Source organism: Xenopus laevis, chromosome 3L (genome assembly GCF_017654675.1).
Source record: "Xenopus laevis strain J_2021 chromosome 3L, Xenopus_laevis_v10.1, whole genome shotgun sequence".
NCBI classification, from domain to species: Eukaryota; Metazoa; Chordata; class Amphibia; order Anura; family Pipidae; genus Xenopus; species Xenopus laevis.
In genome coordinates this window covers 15813348-15833970 of record NC_054375.1, presented here as the reverse complement: position 1 = coordinate 15833970, position 20623 = coordinate 15813348, and the positions used below count along the sequence as shown (strand labels likewise).

Below are 20623 nucleotides of genomic sequence, written 5' to 3'. Positions count from 1 at the left end.
ATCTTTAACAATTCCGAGGATGCCAGTGGCCGAAGTCACCAGCACCCCATCCTTATTTCGCAGGCCATGTACAGACCTGCGCGCAGAAGCCTCCTGGCAATTCTGAAAATGGTCGGGCGAGTGGTGTTTACCGTAGTCCCTTTCCTGAACCAAGGAAGACAAATTGTCATACTGATATTCTCTCATCAAGGCCCGAACTTTGGCAACCTCCCCACCTGGGACTCCATCAGATACTAATCTGTCCAATTTTCTCCTCAGAGACTGATAGACATGTTCTTTATCAATCTGGATCTTATTTGCTAGGCCTCAAAAGAGTTTTACTGCCCTCTTTGTGACCATCTCCCACCACTCAGCTCTAGTGTTGCAAAACCCCACTAAAGACTCCTGGGCTTGAAAGAAGTCTAAAAAGGATTGCTTGACAGATTCCTTTCCCAGGAGGGCCGAATTTAGGCGCCAAAGCCCTTTACCTCTCTGAGCCGCCTGAGAGACATTTAGAAACACCCTCAACATACAGTGATCAGAGAACTCTACCGGAATCACCTCAGGAGGCGATACCACAGAGCCCTCTTTAACAAAAAACCTATCTATTCTGCTTCTACAACTACCCCTAAAAAAGGTGAAACCAGTGTGGTTAGGTCTGTGTCGAATGTGCACATCCTCCAACCCTGCTTCCTTAACTATACTATTCAGGGAGATACTATCGTAACCCAACCGGCTGGCTGCTCCTCCCCTGTCCATAGGCCTAGACACGGTGTTGAAATCACTGCCAAAAATAACCGGCTGGGCTGTAAAAAGAAAGGGCTTAATCCTGTTAAAGAGCTCTTTCCTCGCCTCTTTGGTCTGTGGACCATACACATTTATGAGGCAAAGATTTTGCTCATTCAACAGGACATCTAAAACCATACATCTCCCCTGCTCTACCTCAACCACCCGTTTGACAGTAACATTATTGGTCTTAAAAAGGACCGCCATTCCACTATAAGGCTCGGCCGCAAGAGACCAGAAAGAAGGCCCACAGACCCACTGTTTTTTCGACTGATGGAGCTTGGGCAGATGGCACAGTCTGGCCTACCATTTAGACTTCACACTCGCGACATTAATGGACCAACAGGGTCCTGCTTGCCTGAAAGAGAAGAGATTAGGGGAGAAAGAAGGGGCACAAGGGAGACAAAAAGCGGTTCAGAAACTTACTCTCCTCCCTCAGAACCTGACTCTGTGGACAATTGTGTTTCCTCAACCACCCTCACTTGACATAGCATCATTGTCTACCTGGGCATCATCCCCTTGAAACTCCTCATCAATCTCATGCCATGATGAGGGGCAGGAGCCATAAGCATGGCCAAGCTCTCCGCACAGATTGCAACGTATGCTCTTGGGACAAGTCTTAGCCACATGACCTATGTCAAGGCACATGGCACACTTAAGCACATCACAGCTAATGCTTAAATGTCTCGTTGACCCACATTTCCAACATTTTCCAACATTCTCTTGGCTGGCCCGGGTACGAACAGCAGACAAAGTCTCTGCCAATGTATGCGGAATTGGGGATGTGCTGAGTAACATGCCCTACCACTTTCAGACGCATCCACACCCACCAACCACCCGCCCACACGCCCTTGTATCCAATACCCTTCTCAAGCTCCTCCACCACTTTTCCATACCTGTTAAGCCAGACTTTTAGGTCCGAGGGGGGAATAGATTCATTTTCCCGGATGATATTAATTTTAACCACTGAGGGCCTGGACACCACTACAGCCTCGAAACCTTTGAAATAGCCCACCTGCTCCATTTGCTTGAATACAAACTAAAACTTGTCTAGTTCCTGCGGCCTGATGAAACTTATTGAATAGTCCCTAAATACGCTGTTGTGAATGAAGCAATTTAGGTCATCTGCAGTGAACCCCATCTCCAAAACCTTATCCATTACCACTCTTGTGTCTGGGGGTAAGCCCTCCCCTACCCACCTAAGGCGCACAGCATTCCTGCGCCTGCCAGGATCAATCGGGTATACCCTGCTCCTCCTCTGAGGGCCTCCCTGACCCACACGGCCACCAAAACCACCCGCAGAGGTCCCTGGGCATGCACCCACCCCTATGCCCTAACTCTCCACTTGATTTCCAGCATTGCTCTTTACAGCCTTAGCATAATTCAGGGGTTGCACCTTGTCCCTAGGTACAGGATCATCTTCCCTCCGAGGCTGAGCCGCCCCAACTTCCATCCCCTCCACATTACTGTTTACTGCATTTCCCTCTTTCTGTACAACAGCGTCAAGGGGAACTCCCCATACACTCTCTTGGGGCACTCCTGCGCGAGGCACAATCAACTCCACAACCCCCTTCTTTTTCTCCCCCTCCTTCTCTGCCCCAACACATATTTCCTTCCCAGCGGTTAACTGCTTGTCAGCACCACCCGCTGTTTTCCATCCCCCTAAAAGAGCTATCACCGCAGGTTGTTCAGACCCTGGGTCCCCTCAGTGGCACCCTCACCGCCTCGCCGGCCGATCCCCCTGGGACGGGGGGGTGACGCGGCGGGAAGGGCCCGTGGCCCACTCCTCTTTCCATGTCTCTCGCAAAGGCGGGCGAAACGGGGTTGCTCGGCCTCCCTACCTGTCCTGGCTGTCTTCGGGCGCCTGCCGGGGTCCGACGGTGCGGGGGGAACTCCCTGGGGCGGGGGTCGCGCCCAGGGTGAGGTGGGAGGAAGCCTCCCTGCCCGTGAAGCGGCCGCCCCGCCGGGGGGTTGGCCGGGCAGAGGGCCCTCCCTGCCCGGGCGCGGGTTGCCAGATAGATCGGGCCTGGGAGCGAGACTCGACCGCGGAGTCTTCCGAGACTGGACCGGGGGCTCGCGAGCCCCGGTTCTTTTTTTCGGCCGCCAAGAGCTGGTCTCTCCCTACCTTCCTGCCCGCACATGCCAAAAAAGCGTAGCATGGAGGCGCCGTGCGGGGTCGAGGCTCCCGGGGTGGGGCGGGCGAATCCATCCTCACCGGGGCCTCCGCGGGACGCTAGTCGCCTGGAGCACCACACTTTGCGAAAAAGGGTCCTGGGGACCTACGGGGCAGGGGACAAACATGCTCCTGGAAATTTTTTATTTTTAGACTTGCATCCATCATAACAAAAACATTGCAAAAAACACATTAACATTAACATTATACCAGCATAATAAATCAGAAACTGAGATATAATCCAAAAAAAGGATTTTAAAACTAAAGAAAAAGATCAACATAATTTAAAACATGACATTAGCATATAGGAGACAAAGAAATTTCTTCAGAAAACAAGACATATCATGGTACATAGCATGCAACACATGACAAATTTGCATACAAACGAAAATTTTTACAAGGGATTTCCCCAAGAGAAAGAAAAAAGGAGAAAAAGTCTCCCTGCATTTCCTGCTTTGCCTATTTTACTTAGGCACACTACTCACTGTACCAAGTATGAGCCCAATCATAAAAATAGAATATTTACAAAAAATCTACGGGAGTGAAAAAGCAAGAAAGGGATAGGCTCACCCTGTAACCGAGAAAACATCAGTGACAGGCAGTATAAATCAAGGAGGATCGAAACAGAGGCCCCTCCATTTGGACCTCCAAGTTGCCTCTTCCATCCCCTGTTTCTCAAAAGATCTTAACTTCCCAAGTTCACCCAGAATCATGTTCACCACCACCTGAGGAGGGGAAATCTCGCGCCTAAGAGAAACCTTGCACCGTGCATTCCAAGTGAAAAAGCGGACGACAGTACTAACTAAAAACAGTGTGTGTAAATCATAATTCCCCTGCCACCTGAATGCCCCGTAAGACCACTCCTGGTAATTCCAACCAGAGAGGCAAGGGATCTTCAGCGCCACTGAGACCTGTTTGTATATATCCACGTTAAAGGGGCACTGAAGCAGGAAGTGATCCATTGTTTCCAATGCACCACCGCATTCCTCTCGCGGGCAACCACGATCATCAGAACGCCTGTATTTCAGATTCCCATTGACGTAGAGCTTCCCATGGAAAGACCGCCAAACGATATCCCTTAACTTGTTGGGGACCCTCGGGGAGTTGACTAACGAGAGCCCTGTTCTCAAAACCTCGTTTGGGCAATCCTTTAAGGCAAGCGATGCATGAAAATAGGAGGTCAGGACCCTCCTGTCCAACTCCCTCCGAGGAGCAGACCTGATTTCTCCCACCGTCACACACCACTTCCTAATAACCTTCAGACCCAGCACAACATAGGACGGGAGAGCGCCATGAGGTGCCCGCACACCTTTTGCCAAGCCACCATCAAACCAGCCTGTCAGGTAAGGGGAGACCCAGACCCTAAAGATCTCTACCCACAGAGGAGGCTTCTCCAAAAGGAGGTTGGAAAAGTTGTACTTAATAAAGGCATTCACGAAGAATACCACGGGGTTTATCATATCTAAACCCCCCTCCTTCCTCTGTAAGTAGGTGATATTCCGCTTTATGAGGTTCGTTCTATTTCCCCATAAGAGCTGGAAAAACAAGTTGTTAATCCGACCATAGAGAGACTCTGGCAAGAAACAGACATAACTGACGTAAAGGAAAATTGGAACCAAGTAGGTTTTGATTAAATCAACCCTTTCCCTTAAGGAGTACTTAAAACCTTTCCCCCGATTGACCAAAGCAGTTGCGACCTTCAGCTTATCCTCCCAATTTAGAGTTGTAGAATCGCCCAGAAAAAAAGTAATCCCCAAGATTTTAATTTGGGTTTGGGAAGACATCCGGGAGCTCATAGGCTGGAGCTCCCTCCCCCATCCAGAAAGCTTCACACTTCCTCCTGTTAAACAAGGACCCTGAGGCCCTTGAATAGTCCTCCAACAGACTAGCCACAGCCTCAGCTTCCACTTTACTGGAGATGACTGCCGTGACATCGTCTCCGTAGGCAGTAACCTTCAAGGCCTGTCCAGGAGACAGAGGGACCCCCGCCAACACTCCTCCATCTAACCTCCTTATGAGAGGATCGATGGCAAAAGCGTATAGCAGAGGACTTAAAGGACACCCCTGTCGCACCCCAGAAGAGACCTCAAAGGGCTTACCAGACCAACCATTCACAAGTGGGAAGCTCTCTGCCCTGCGATACAAAGTCTGCAGCCAATAAATGAATTTATCAGGAAGGCCGTACTTACTCAGGATCAACCAGAGGTACTCGTGATTGACCCTATCAAAGGCCTTGGATTCACCTTACACCATTCCAGGACCTCCCGGATGCCAAGGACGGCAGAAAATGTGCTCCGGCCCTTCACAGTGCAATGCTGAGAATGGGACAACAGCTTTTCTGAAAAAGAGAAAAGACGATTGAACAGTATCTTTGCCAAAATCTTTCTATCCGTATTAAGAAGAGCGATGGGGCGCCAATTCTCAATACGCGTCTGATCAAGACCTTTGGAGAATAAGATAAGGGCTGAGCATCTCATGGAGTGAGGGAGTAAACCCTCATCCAGGGCGGAATTGAACACCTCCATGAGATGAGGGGCCAGGAGATCCACAAAGGTTTTGTAAAATTCGGCTGTTAAGCCGTCTGGTCCTGGAGATTTTTTTAGGCCCAAGCCATTAATTGCCTCTCTGACTTCATCCACCGTTATCCCATCGTCCAATCCCTCAAAAGAGATATCCTCATCCCTATGGATCTGGGTCTCCCCCAGAAAAGAATCCAGGTCAGCCCGGGAGAGTTCGCGCTCCTCTAAGAGATCAGCAAAAAAATTTCTAACAATATTGAGGATCCCAGAGGCCGAAGTCTCCAGGTCCCCGATCTCATTGCACAGGCCACCTATGGACCTGCGGGCAGAAGCCTCCTGACAATTCTGTAAAGGGTTGGGCGAGTGGTACTTCCCGTAGTCCCTCTCCAGAACCAAAGAAGAGAATCTGTCATACTGATAATCCCTCATTAGTGCACGAACTCTGGACACCTCCCCACTAGGATCCCCATCGGAAACCAACCTGTTTTAATTTTCTCCTGAGAGACTGATAGACGTATTCTCTATCAATCTGAATGTTGTTCGCTTGGCCTCGAAAGAGTTTTGCGTCCCTCTTCTTGACCATCTCCCACCACTCCATCCTGGTGTTGCAGAATCCTATTAAAGTCTCCTGGCCCTGAAAAAAGTCCAAAAAGGATTGTTTAACAGAATCCTCCCCCAGGAGGGTCGAATTTAGGCGCCAAAGACCCTTACCTCTCGGAGTGACCTTTGAGACATTCAGTGACATCCGCACCATACAGTGATCAGAGAACTCAACAGGGATCACCTCCGGAGGCGACACCGCCGAGCCCTCCTTAACAAAAAATCTGTCTATCCTACTCCTACAACTACCCCTAAAAAAGGTGTACCCAGTGTGGTCGGGACTATGCTGAATATGCACGTCTACCAACCCTGCCTGCTTCACTATACTATTAAGGGAAATGCTATCATAGCCCAACCGGCCCGCTATGCCCCTCCTGTCTTTTGGCCTAGTCACGGTGTTAAATTCACTGACAAAAATAACCGGTTGGGCACATAAAAGAAAGGGCTTGACCCTGGTGAAGAGTTCTTTCCTCGCCCCCTTGGACTGTGGCCCATAGATGTTAATGAGGCAAAGATTGAACCCACCCAACAGGCGTCCAAGACCATACATCTCCCCAGCTCTACCTCAACCACTCGTTTGACTGTCACTCCTGTGGTTTTAAACAAGATTGCCACACCACTATAAGACTCGGCCGCAAGAGACCAAAAAGAAGGCCCACACAACCACTCCTTTTTGGCCCTGTGTAATTCAGGGAGGTGGTTGAGCCTGGTCTCCTGCAAAAATAAAACATCCGCCTCAATTCGGGAGAGCAAAAAGAAGGCCGAATTCCTTGCACTTATAGACTTCACACTTGCAACATTAATAGTTGCAAGGCTAATTGGTGGGGGGACAGCCATTTACAGAGTGTTTAAGATGCGGCAGTTTCCGCCCTCTTCTTTATCTTTCTGTCATCGTCCGAACATTCCCTCTTTGCCGAAAGGCCCAGAGGGAGACGCTCAGCCTCTTCCATATTTATCTCTTCTAACCCTGAACACCCGTCAGAGCTGAGGTCCGCGTCGCAATCATCTGGCCTCATGCGCTCTAGTTCCATATTGATTTCCTTCTCCCTCTCCACCCTTTCACCCCAGGACAGAGGAGAAAATTTGTTGGAAGTTGAGATACAGTGGGACTCTGGGGAAGTCTGAACCACCCTGGGAGATTTTACCTTATCCCCTACCTGGATCCACTCACTCGGTCCGACATCCTCTTTCTTATTTTTCCCTTTAGGGCGTTGCGGGCGATTTCGCCTAGCAGGAGGATTTCCCTTGCCCATGATCTCTGCCTGTTCGCCCTCTGAACAAGAGACCATTCCGAGCATAGTGGATCCAGGAGGGGCCCTACCACGAGCCAGTACCCATCTCCCACGGCTCACCTTACCTCCTCTACTTGTATTGCTCCCTGGAAAAGATCTTGATTCGGGGAGCTTTCCTGAAGAAGAAGAAAGAGGGGAGACAAGAGGCAAAGGAGAAACAAAAAAAGAATCAGACACAATACCATCATTAGGGGGCATGCCCGCAGAAGCTTTTACAGAGGGTGACGGGGGACCCTTGACCACCTGGGGGGATTCCTGAGTGGGTTCCCGGGGGGGGTCCTCGGGGGGGTCCTGGATTCTCACCCCTACCTCCACTCCCTCTCTAGCAGCAATCACATCCCTATTTTGCGCTTGAAACTCTTCATCGATTTTGTGCCATGAAGAGGGACAATTGCTATAAGCATGACCAAGCGTTCCGCACAGATTGCACCGTATACTCTGTGGGCAGACTTTAGCCACATGGCCTACACCAAGGCACATGGCGCACTTAAGAACATCACAAGAGATGCTCAAGTGCCTTGTCGACCCACACTTCCAAAAATGTCTGGGTTGGCCTGGATAGGAGCAGCAGATCAAATCTTTCCCTATGTACGCGGAATTAGGGATGTGCTGCGTGATCTGACCCCGGGAATGCAACTGAAGCTTAACCTTCCGTCCCCCCATCCAGATACCCTTGTATCCAAGTTCTTTCTCTAACTCTAACTCCCCCATCACCTTGCCGTATCGGCTTAACCAGACCTTGAGGTCGGCTGGAGGAATGGACTCATTCTCCAGGATGATGTTGATTTCCACCACCAATGGTCTGGTGACCGCCCTTGCCTCAAAGCCTGGAAAGAGCCTCTCTTTTGCCCCCTCCGGTAAAGCACCCAAAACTCATCCAACTCTTGTGGTCGGACAAAACTAATTGTATACTTCTGAAAAATGGTATTGTGGACAAAACAATTGAGGTGCTCTGCCCCAAATCCCATAGCCAGGATCTTGTCAACCACGATGGCAGTACTGGGAGAAGGGCACTCCCCCTTCCGCTGGAGTCTAACCACATTTTGGCGCTTACCCGGGTCTGAAACCCGGCCTCTTCTAGGGGGACCCTCACTGGAGCATGCCCCACCCCTATCTTGGGGACCTCTAGCCTGAAGACCCTTAGATTTGATAGAGCTCTTCAGAGCCGCTGCATAATTTACCCCTGCCTCCGAGGGGCCAGGTCCCACTGATCCACCCTCGTTTACACAAGTGGGTATGATGTTCTTACCTGACCCAGGCAGAGGGGTGGGAACTGGAGCAGCAGGGATAGGAACTACTGAACTCGGGACAGAAACCCCAGAAACAGGGGGAACAGGTGGAGCAGGTTGAGACACAGAAACAATGTCCCCAGCTATAGAGGGCAGAGAAATTTTAACCTTGGAAAGAGAGGAACCATCATTCAGAACGCCCCCCCCCCTCGCCTCAGGAGAAAAAACACATTCCTTCTGCCCATCCAAAACAGGCGTTGATATAAGGGGAGATAGAACAACAGAAACATTTGGCTGCATGCATACATTAGGAAGGGGTACTTATAACAGGCAGAGGATGTAATACTGTACCCGACTTTACAGTCCCCGACACATCTGCGGATGGCTCAGAGCCCTGAGCGGCTTGTGGCAGGAACCGCAGGATTGGCGGCTTGAGGCAGACGCCGACTGGATTCACAGAAGCGGAAGTAGTCTTCGGGCCCTCCAATCCCGACTTGGCCCCCTTCTCCTCACTCTGCTGGGCCAACCTTCTTCGCGGGAACTCCCTGCCACTCTCCCGCTGCTCCTCACTCATCTCATCGAAAACGGAAAGGCCGGACGGGCGCGGACTTCCGCCTCTTGACTTCTCCGTCGCACATCCGGGTCCCGGCAATGGCGGAAACTCCTCCTCTTCCGTTGACGTCACAGAACCGCGACCTTCCTGTACGCGCCATTGGGACGATCCAGGTTTGACGGGGCTGAGGTGCACTCTGCACCGTGTTAGCATACGCGCGGACGCCAAGGGATCTTGTATGGGCGCCATCTTGCCGGCAGTTGCCTCCTCAACCCCGCTTTCACTTGACTCCTGGAAAAAAACAAAACGGCTTTCTTGTCTTTCCTTTTTCTTCCCCTTTTTCTTTTTAGGGATAACTTCTTTTGGGTCGATGGCCTCGATCTCCTCCGCCGAGAATACCATTAAGTCTGCGCGCAGGTGTTCCGGGGATTCCACCGCTCGGATCTCTTTGAGCATACCGGAAATCTGTTGTGACGCAGACCTTGGCGATGACTCACGGCTCTGGCTCTGGCCACCTCGCTGCCCACCCGCCAGCATCGACTCTCCAGAAGCGCTGGACCTCGGGACAACTCCTACAGCCTCCTCCCTGGCGGAAACTGTACTGCCAGCGACTGTTTTTGTTGTCTCCTTTCTCTCTTTCTTTTCCAGAGAAAATCGATCCAAGTTTGTATATCGCTCCTGCATTGCCCCCACACCTTCGCTTAAGAGGGCCAACTCAGCCTCCAGGTCACGGAGCTCCTGCTGCTGGCGCTGGATCTCAGCTTTTCTTTTTGGGCGAGCCAGACTGTTAAGCCTGGAACAAGTTGAAATATTGCTTTTCAATAAAGACTTCAATTTCGAAATTTCACGTCTCTTTCTTTCTAGCATATTCAAGCCTTTAGCAAGGCTTGAGGCAAACCCCTCATCCCCAGGGTGTTTTGCTGGGTCAAAGAAAGCATCAGACCCCCTAGCTGTAGATGGGGTCTGGGAAGGGTTTGCCTCAGATGAAGGCTGCAGGGTAGGCCACCTTCCAGGGCTCTCACCCCCAGAAGGCCTCCCCCTCCCCGGGCTTTCACCGCTCATCGCAGGGGTAAATGGTGCAAAAAGAGCTTAGGTACTCAAGAGCTCGCTCAAACACCTCTACACACCGCGGCTGCTGGCACCAGACTTGCCCTCCAATAGATCCTCGTTAAAGGATTTAAAGTGTACTCATTCCAATTACAGGGCTTCAAAAGAGTCCTGTATTGTTATTTTTAGTCACTACCTCCGCCTTCCTTGGATGTGGTAGCCGTTTCTCAGGCTCCCTCTCCGGAATCGAACCCTGATTCCCCGTTACCCATGGTCACCATGGTAGGTGCAGAAAGTACCATCGAAAGTTGATAGGGCAGACATCCGAATGTATGGTTGCCGTCGCGGGGACGTGCGATCTGCCTGAGGTTATCTAGAGTCACCAAAGCGGCCAAAGGGGGCCCCGGATTGGTTTTGGCCTGATAAATGCACACATCCCTGGGGGTCAGCACTCGTCGGCATGTATTAGCTCTAGAATTACCACAGTTATCCAAGTAACAGATGGAGCAATCAAAGGAACTATAACTGATTTAATGAGCCATTCACAGGCACACAGGGAATGGTATAGAGTCTTTCAACTCTGCTAACTCAAAAGGAACATGGTGAATATGCACTTAAACATGTCCTCTCTTACAGTGCTCCAATAGGCCCTTCCATCCACTGCTTCTTTTGGTTCTAGTATTTCCCACAAGTTAAGGCCCTAACTAAGTACTTGGCCTCTCTGTGCTGGACATGCCAAGACCTTTACCAAGTGCCCTGTGTAGGCATCTATCTACTGAGAATAAGAAGACATAGGTATTTACATAAATATTTAATAGACACATATACCCATGCTCCAAAAAGTTAAAAATATAATCAAAATTTATTCCATGAAAATTAAACTGTAAACAAATAATTATTTTAGCAACAAATAAAAAGTTCAGTTTTAAAATGTCACTGTAAAGATGAGTATTACTTAGGAATGGAACTGTTGTAAAGAGTGTAAAGTCTGTTTAGATACTTGAATGATGTGCCAAAAGTGCAAAGTCCTGCATGCCAAAGTTCGTGCACATGTACAAAGTTTTAACTTCAGAGGATCTACTCATCAATCCAGGGAAGATCTGCCCCCTCACCAGAGAATGACTTTCTTGTGGCTCCGTAATCGAACAGGAGTTCTGTTCCAGCATCAATGTCCTCGTTTGCAGAAAACAATATGTACGGTCTGTCGTCATTTGAGAAATATTTGACTGGTGGGTCTGAGGTTTGGCCTTTTACGGGAATGGTTAATTTTCCTCCCGTAAGTTGTCGGTAGGTCACTGTGACAGGAGCAAGGGACATTCTGGGCATAGATACAGAGTCTTTTATTCCCTCTGTCCAAGAAGAAATATAAGTATCCCATTTCATTCTGCTCCATCGACCTCATCAGCCGATCCCCTTCCTTTGCAGAAATGACCGGCCCATGGTAGTCACAAATGTAGTCACCTTTTTTAAAGTCCTGGAGAGTCACAACTTTTTCTCCTTTGACTGGATCATCTACAACAGCCAATCCTGGCCACTGCTGAGTGTTGGTAAGATGTTGTATTCTTCTGTCTGTGGCATCACTTTTTGGCTTTTCACTGGCCTCCCAATACAGCAGGATGTCCTCCACGGTTGGGACTTGTTTAAGCCACCCTTGCCGATTCAGGTAGCTCTGGACTTGGCTGGGGGTTGGCTTTTCATGCTTGTAATGTGCTGAAATAAAATTAAAGAAAAAACGTTAGTACCATTGCAGAAAAAAAGACTCTTAGAAAATGACACAAAGACACTTGAATGGATCTTACCGATGATGACATCCATACGGATCTGTTTCTGCTGCCTCCTCCATCTGTCGTAGCAGTATCTCCCATGTAATTCTGAAACTGCCTGACATTGTTTCAGTGTTGGGCCATTGGTGTCAGGGCCCACTGGAAATTTGTCCTCTAAGTATTTCTACGATAATTCTTTTATTGATGGATTGCTTTGTTGTGTTGGATGTTCTCCCTCTCTGAAAAGCAAAATCAAGTTTACATTATAGAATTATTATTATTAATATTATTATTATTAACAACATGTATTTCTATAGTGCCAACATATTTTGTAGCGCTGTAAAGTAAATGGGATTATACAACTAAATCACATGAATTACATACATAGAACATATGTTAGTTTCTATGTATATTATATCATTAATAATAATATCAATATACCTCAACCCACTTACTAGGGTTTCTGGTTCTTTTGAGCAAGCAGACAATGAATCCACACCAATGAGCGTATAGTAAAGTGATGTATTGTAAAATAAATCAATTGATTGTTCTACATAAATGATTACACTTAGACTAAACAAAAATTACAATATTTACAGTTACACATTACACAAGTCTACATAGTTGTTACCAAAAAGGCAGGGGAATAGAGTTCGGCTTTATCTCTGCCTTCCCCTCTGGTCTTCATTCCTCACATGTCTTGTCCCAGGCTCCTCTGGCTTCTTCAGCTCTCTAGCTGCCTCCTCTCAGCTGCCCAGCTCCCTCTCTCCTGCCCACCCCTTCACATGTCTGCTCGTGTTCTTTTATCCTGGGTTCTCACCTGCCCCCATAGAAACCTTCCCAACTGCCAAGATGCTGTGATAAACCCCCAACTTGCCTACATCCTGTTGAGCAAGTTTTCTCGCATACAAAATCAGTTTTATGGTCCCCACAGCAGACATAGACCTTAGTAGTCACAGGAAAACCTTTGTTATGATAATCAGGGCTTCATGTAAGTTCCCTGAACAACCGCTTTCATATTAAATAACAAATCAAGATGGCAATTTCTTACACATATGGAGTTACATACATCACAATAAATACTGGTACAGAAGGTGAGGAAGGCTCTGTGCAGAAAGATCTTTCAATCTAAAGGGAAGGGAATGATACACAAGGTGTGGGAGTGGGCAAGATCAGAGTTAAGTGGGTGAGAGATGTGGTACTGTATATGTTCTATTGCATTGGGTAGTTAATAGTGAAGGTAGGCTTCTCTAAATATGTGCATTTTAAGAGATTTCTTGAAAGCAGAAAGGTTGGGAGAAATTTGGACAGACCATGGGAGAGAATTCCAGAGGAAGGGTGCAGCCCTTGCAAAGTCTTGAATGTGAGCATGTGTAGAGGTAATGAGAGAAAAGTTAAGTAATAAGAATAACAACTTAACAAGACATCGACAACTATAAAGGCTACTGCCAATGATGCGTACTGCATTAGCTAAACTAACCTTGAGTGTGAAGGTTTGGCCCATGACCTCTGCAGCTCACTCACTCTTATGGCAGCACATATATGCTCGTTGATGTTGCTCTCATTCAGATTTGAATCTGCCTTCAGATATCTTTCAATGAGCTCCTGGTCACTCAAGCTGCTGTCACAGATGAATTTTATAAAAATTTCCTGTGTTTCCTGCCCGCTGGCCAAACAAGCATCAAACCTACAGGGTAAAGAACATATTAGTGTGTTACATTTGTATAACCATAAAAATGTTATCAAATGATAATGGGCATTAAAGACTATATTGCCAGTAAAAAAATAACTTACTTTTCTTGGAATCTGCGGACATCGGTTGTTGGGTTCTGGATTTTATGTCCTTTACTGGAGACAAAAAAATATCCATTTTCTCCTTTCAAGCTCCTCTTGACAAAAAGTGGTCGGACTCTTCTAAAAAAGGTGTCAAACCACATCCCTTCAGCTTCTTGGAGGACAACGATGTACTGTCTTGCAGCCTTCACCTTTATGACAGCTGCTACACTGCCTGAAGACTGATTCTGGTAGTGTGTCCTCTCCAGCCACTGTTTAACCTGTTGAAGAAAATTAGTTTAAACCAATTTGTTCAAACCAGTACACATCTGCCCTAGTGTGAGATAATATTTTAATAACTTTTGCAGATAATAGTACTTACGGTCATGTTCTGAATGACACTTGGTCTCTGTAGGTGCTGCAAAGTCAAGAGCGCCTCTAAGTAGAACAGCATTGATGTCATATCCTTCTCTTCTAAATCAATCTTGACATTGGCCCGATCAATAATCTCCACAAAATATTGGTGTGCTTTGTTTATAACTTCCTGGCACTCCATTGGATTTGTCGCCTTTCTGAAAAAGAGAAGTACAAAAGGTAAATTTAGTTAACAGGTTTACAATCTGCCTGTTTGGTCATTTCCTATACCATAACACCTACGGTTAACGAGACTCACCTTTCCACAGATTTTTCCTTATTGTATGTTGACTTCTGGACCTCCGTCAGACTCTTCAAGAATGATTGAATTGACCCACGCAGAGATGGATCCTCTTCCAACAGTTGAAGGTCTGAGGCAACATAACTTATAAATTTCTTGACTCCACCTATATAGTTATGATCTGTCGCCTTGCTGGCTGCCGAAGCTTGAATCTCTTGAAAAAACTGCATGCTCCTCTCAATGTTATGGATGCAACTGACCAAAGCTTCGTTTGGGTTGACAAAATGCAGCCATCTTGATACGTTATCAAGCTGAAAGTAGAAGGTTATAATAAGGTTATTTATCTGTGAATTCATCTGTGATTTAAAGTTAAAATCAGTAACAACATTTCAGTATTAATCAGTACCTCATGTTTGATTCCGGATTTTGCATATTTTTTCTCCAAGTACCCTCTGAATGCCTGGAGCAGTGGAGAATCAGTTGAATGCTTCTTGTGTAGTCCTGCCTCCTCCATAATCTTTTTTGATGACATGTTGATGGCAGATGTGCTATGAGAAAAAAAGAAAAAGGGAGCCATGTAAATATGAAAACTCAGAGGAACTGAGAGAAAGCATGCAATGCAGATTAACTGCTATGATTTATTTTTTCACAACATGTTTCAGGCTGCTCGTCCTTTATCAAGTGCCATGTAAATATGGTAGAATGCATGACCCTGACTAACTGCAAGAAAGAAGAACTGTTACAAACAGAGTCCACTAAGCCCTCTTACCTCAGCATAAGAAGTGGTTCCTCTATATCCATATCATCTTCATAATGATCCTCTTCATTCTCTTCACCATCAGGCACTGGGTTATCAATGGGATCCTCTGCTTCAACAGGCTTGTCAGAAATAAAACAACCGTTGGACTCAAGAAAATTGACGAAAAAAATCTAGTGACTTCTGTGAATCGGCTCCAGCCTTCAGGTGCTCATAATTGATGACGCTGAGGTTCTTTACCAGCATCTTCATTTTGGACCTTGAATCCTCTACAAGGGCCATGATCTCTGCATCACTTGCTCCTTTCCTGCAGACTTTGCGAAGATGTACAGAAAGTCGGTCTGTGGTCTTGAAGCAAAATTTGCAGGCCAAAGGAATTCTGTTCTCTCTGAAAAAAAGAGAATGTGATATGAGCAAAGGTGTTCACTGTTGTGTTTGAGAACAATTTAAAACTTGTTTTTTCCTTTTTTGGAAAAAACAAAAACAAACTGTTAATTTGCAACACAGGAGAAAACAAGGCCACAGTAAATAGAAGCAACAAGTATCCACAGTCACTGGAAAAAGAAATTATATACAAAACCAAAAGCAAGAAATGGCAATGAAAGTATAGAAGTCGAAGGTCCCAAAACAGGCTTGCTCCAGCAGCTATTTATTATTATTATTAACATGTATTTATATAGCGCCAACATATTGCGTAGCACTGTAAAGTAAATGTGATTATACAACTACATCACATGAATTACATACATAGAATATATGGAGTAACAAACATCACAATCAATACAGGTACAAAAAGGTGAGGAAGGCCCTATGCATAGGCATACAGTCTAAAGGGAAGGGAGTAATACACAAGGTGTGGGAGTGGGCAAGATCGAATTAAGTGGGTGAGAAATGTGGTATTGCGTTTGGTAGTTAAGCAGAGTGAGGGTAGGCTTCTCGAAAGAAGTGCGTTTTCAGAGATTTCTTGAAAGTAGAAAGGTTGGGAGAAAGTCGGACAGACCGTGGGAGAGCGTTCCAGAGGAGGGGTGCAGCCCTTGCAAAGTCTTGAATGCGAGCATGTGAGGAGGTAATGAGAGAAGAGTTGAGTAGCAGGTCAGTAGAGGAGCGTAGTAAGCGAGTGGGTGAGTATATAGAGATGAGTTCAGAGATGTAGGGTGGGGCAGAGTTATGAAGTGCTTTGAAAGTCAGTGTCATTAATTTGAATTTGATTCTGAAAGGTAACGGAAGCCAGTGCAGGGATTGACAGAATGGCGAGGCAGAGGAGGAGCGGTTGCTGAGGTGTATGAGCCTCGCAGCAGTGTTCATTATGGACTGGAGAGGTGACAGTCTCTGGAGGGGGAGGCCAATTAAAAGAGAGTTACAGTAGTCTAGACGCGATATGATGAGTGAATAAGAATTTTGGCAGCGTCTTGGGTGATAAATGATCGTATTTTGGATATGTTCCTTAGGTGGAAGTGACAAGATTTAATAAGTGACTGGATATGAGGAGTGAATGACAGGGCAGAATCCAGGATAACCCCAAGGCACCGGGCCTGGGGAGAGGGGGTGATAGTGGAATTGTTAACTATGATGGATACTTCGGGGATGCTACTGGTGTTAGTTGGAGGAAAGAGAACCATTTCAGTTTTAGAGAGGTTTAATTTAAGGTAGCGTTGTGACATCCAGGTAGAGATAGCGGACAGGCAGGAGGAGACGCGAGTTAGGAGTTCTGGGTTGAGATCAGGAGATGAGAGATAGATCTGAGTATCGTCAGCATAGAGGTGGTAGTGGAAACCATAAGAATTTATTAATTTGCCAAGGGAGGAAGTATAGAGGGAGAATAGTAATGGTCCCAGGACAGAGCCTTGGGGAACTCCAACAGAAAGAGGTAGGGGAGAAGATGCTACTCCATTGTAGGAGACACTGAAGGAACGATTGGTGATGTAAGAAGAGAACCAGGACAGGGCTGTGTCACGAAGGCCAAGTGACTGGAGGGACTGGAGGAGGAGAGGGTGATCTACAGTGTCAAATGCGGCTGAGAGATCAAGCAGTATTAGTAGTGAGAAGTGATTGTTGGCTTTAGCGGTTAAAAGGTCATTAGTCAGTCGAGTCAGGGCAGTTTCCGTGGAGTGTTGTGGCTTAAAACCAGATTGTAGGGGGTCCAGCAGGTTATTGTCAGAGAGGAATGAGGTAAGTCGGTTGTAGACTAGGCGCTCAAGTAGTTTAGAGATGAAAGGTAGCAGAGAGATAGGTCGGAGGTTGTCAAGATTGGAGGGATCAAGAGAGGGTTTTTTCAGAATGGGGGTGACAAGAGCATGTTTTAGTTGAGAAGGAAACAGTCCAGTTGAGAGGGAAAGATTAAATAGGTGAGTTAAGGCTTTGATTAGACAAGGATTGGTATTGCGGAGAAGTTTTGAGGGAATTGGATCAAGCGGGCAGGTGGTAAGGTGAGAAGAGGCCAGAAGCTTTGAGACTTCCTCATCAGTGACAGGGGTGAAGGAGCACAGGAGGGACTGGGGAGTGTGGAGGGAGGGTGGTGGAAGTCTAGGGGGTTGAGTAGTGTAATGTCCCTTCTGATAGTGTCAATTTTGTTTTTGAAGTGCTCAGCAATATCTTGAGCAGAGACAGATGTGCATGGAGAGGGTGGAGAAGGGGAAAGGAGAGTGTTAAAGGTGGAGAAAAGTTGTGCTGGTTTTTTTAGAAAGGGAGTTAATGAGTGAAGTAAAGTATGTTTGTTTGGCTTGGAAGAGGCTGGTGTTAAAGGAGCGCAGGGCAGATTTGTAGCTCCAAAAGTCTGATTCTGAACGGGATTTGCGCCAGCGACGCTCGAGTGCACGTTAGTGTCTTTGGAGCGCTTTTGTATGAGCAGTATGCCAAGGTTGAAGTGGTTTGGGTCTAGAACGTTTAGTTTTTATAGGAGCAAGCTCATTTAGGGCAGTGGTGAGAGTACTATAGTAGACAGAGGTAGCCACATTAGGACATGAGATGGCTGAGATATTAGAGTGAAGAGAGTCAAAGGAAGAAGAGAGATGTGACACGTCTACAGCTTGCAAGTCACGGTAAGTACGTGTTTGGGGAATAGCAGGGGGTGAGGAGGGAGTTAGTGAGAGTTGAAATGTGAGCATATTGTGCTAGCACAATCAAGTGAGTTCTAACTTGAATGTGAGCAAGCTCCTGATTTTATACTCAACTCCATACAATTCTAGCACCTTGGCATCAAAGGTCTAGCCAATCAGTGGGTGGAGCTATGTCATAAGGTATTAAGTTTGTGAGCCCAACTTTACACAATAGCACTAGGTGCTATGTCATATGGTGTGAAGGAATTCCAAACAACTCTAACACCTTAGCATCAAAGTGCATGATACATATGACAAAGTAAATTAGGCCAATTTGCTAAATTCCCAGTGATGTTATTACCAGCACTCGCACAGACTTAATTTTGGGCTTTGCCAGTTTCCAATTTTTGGTGTTGCATTTGCACTAGTGATAGGGTATAGGCCACACTTACTTAGGTGCCTCTGAGAGGACAAAGCGCCAGTCACTCTATGCACACCGTATTGGAAACATATGTCTGTATAATACTGCAAGGTACAGTACACTGATTCTGTTCTCTGTTTATATGCACTACCTTTGGTTATTTAACCTATTGTGTTCATGTCCAAACTTTTGGTGTTGCTTTAACACAAGACGTAGGGAATAGGCTATATCTTCTACTTAAACTAATGCTATTATGCAGAGAGGCACAGGATCCTCAATACTATGACTGGAGGTAAACAAGTTAGGGACCACCATATGGGGTCCACCTTGACGTGGTATGGTGGCTTTTCAACTTTATGATCATAACTTTGTAACTAAAAACCCCTGTCTTTGTGAACACATGCATTTGCATATCTACTAAATTACTTAGACAGGGGCCCAGGGAATGTGCACTGACCCGTTTGGTTATGTCAGTGGCACTTCCCTTATACTTATATACATTTCTACTTAGCAATGCGGGTGCTCCCACAACCCCCCTTTTGTATTTGCTCGTATAGCCTAAAGCTTTGGCTAAGCTTCCTGTGGTTTGTAGCAATCCCCATACCCACCCCTATCAATTAATTGTGGCCCTATGTTTTTAACTGCACCATATTAATACACTTTTTTTAAAAAACAATGGGCGTTGGTTTGGGCAATCACTCTCTCTTAAAAGCTACAAGTCGGCAGCGGGGGAGGATTAAGCCCTCACACAGAAACCATGGTTCAGCAGACTTTTACTTTAACTAATGCTATTATGCAGAGAGGCACAGGATCCTCAATACTATGACTGGAGTTAAACAAGTTAGGGACCGCCATATGGGGTTTACCTTGATGTGGTATGGTGACTTTTCAACTTTATGATCATAACTTTGTAACTAAAAACCCCTGTCTTTGTGAACACATGCATTTGCATATCTACTATATTACATAGACAGGGGCCCAGGGAATGTGCACTGACCCATTTGGTTATGTCAGTGGCACTTCCCTTATACTTGTATACATTTCTACTTAGCAATGTGGGTGCTCCCACAACCCCCCTTTTGTATTTGCTCTTATAGCTTGAAGCTTTTGCTAAGCTTCCTGTGGTTTGTAGCATCCCCCATACCCACCCCTATCAATTAATTGTGGCCCTATGTTTTTAACAGCACCATATTAATACACTTTTTTAAAAGTTTGGGCAATCGCTCTCTCTTATAAGCTGCAAGTCAGCAGCGGAGGAGGATTAAGCCCTCACACAGAAACCAAGGTTCAGCAGACTTCTACTTTAACTAATGCTATTATGCAGAGAGGCACTTATACACATTTCTACTTGCTCCCACACAGGCCTGGACTGGGAGTCAAAATAGGCCATGCCATTCCAAGTACACAGAGGCCCATACAGCCCCCTACCAGCTCACTATATAGTAACTTTCTTTACAACCATACAGCAGCTCCTCTGGCATTTGCCGGAATCCACAGATTGCCAGTCCGGGCCTGCTCCCACAACCCCCCTTTTGAATAGGCCATACCTACTTAGGTGCCTCTGAGAGGACAAAGTGTCAGTTTACTCTCCTTGCATACCATTTTGGAATTAACACTTGTTCGATACTTTAAGGTCCAGCATACAAGGTGTTGGTTTGTCCGGTGTTTTTCCCACAATGGGAGCTACCAAATTTCTTTTACTATAGACACCCTCCTGCTCCCCACCCCAACTCATACTACTATCAGAGGGCATATAGGCTGATGTAATGATCTAGGTGGGACCGCTATAATCATTACTCAGATATACTGCAATCCTTATAACTGTGAAACCAGATCGGGATACATCATATTTTTAAGTGTTTTTAGATTTAATTAAATCCCTCTTTTGATTTTAAATGAACTATTAAATGTTATGTTTTATTTTGTGATTCCTTCTTCTACAGACTAGTGGAATGCAAACTGTTTCTTATGTAATTAGCACCCCTTACACTATTGCACTTTATTAACTCTTTATTGTTTATCACAAGATATAATAAATACA

At 46.3% G+C, this 20623-nt stretch overlaps 2 protein-coding genes across 2 annotated transcripts; both read right to left on the bottom strand.

Moving 5' to 3' along the window:
• Positions 1–11012: 11012 nt before the first annotated feature.
• LOC108705949 (histone-lysine N-methyltransferase set-1-like) lies at positions 11013–12864 on the bottom strand. The gene is made up of 3 exons (XM_041586000.1): positions 12573–12864; positions 11978–12180; positions 11013–11888 (listed from the first exon to the last, which is right to left on the bottom strand). Exons 2-3 carry the CDS (start codon positions 11991–11993, stop codon positions 11386–11388), a joined length of 519 nt encoding a protein of 172 aa, XP_041441934.1. The 5' UTR covers positions 11994–12180; positions 12573–12864; the 3' UTR covers positions 11013–11385.
• A 326-nt stretch (positions 12865–13190) lies between these two features.
• Positions 13191–19341, bottom strand: LOC121401212. The gene is made up of 8 exons (XM_041585543.1): positions 19331–19341; positions 15367–15514; positions 15139–15248; positions 14776–14917; positions 14388–14680; positions 14097–14286; positions 13736–13995; positions 13191–13628 (listed from the first exon to the last, which is right to left on the bottom strand). Exons 1-8 carry the CDS (start codon positions 19339–19341, stop codon positions 13412–13414), a joined length of 1371 nt encoding a protein of 456 aa, XP_041441477.1. The 3' UTR covers positions 13191–13411.
• Between the last annotated feature and the right edge of the window lie 1282 nt (positions 19342–20623).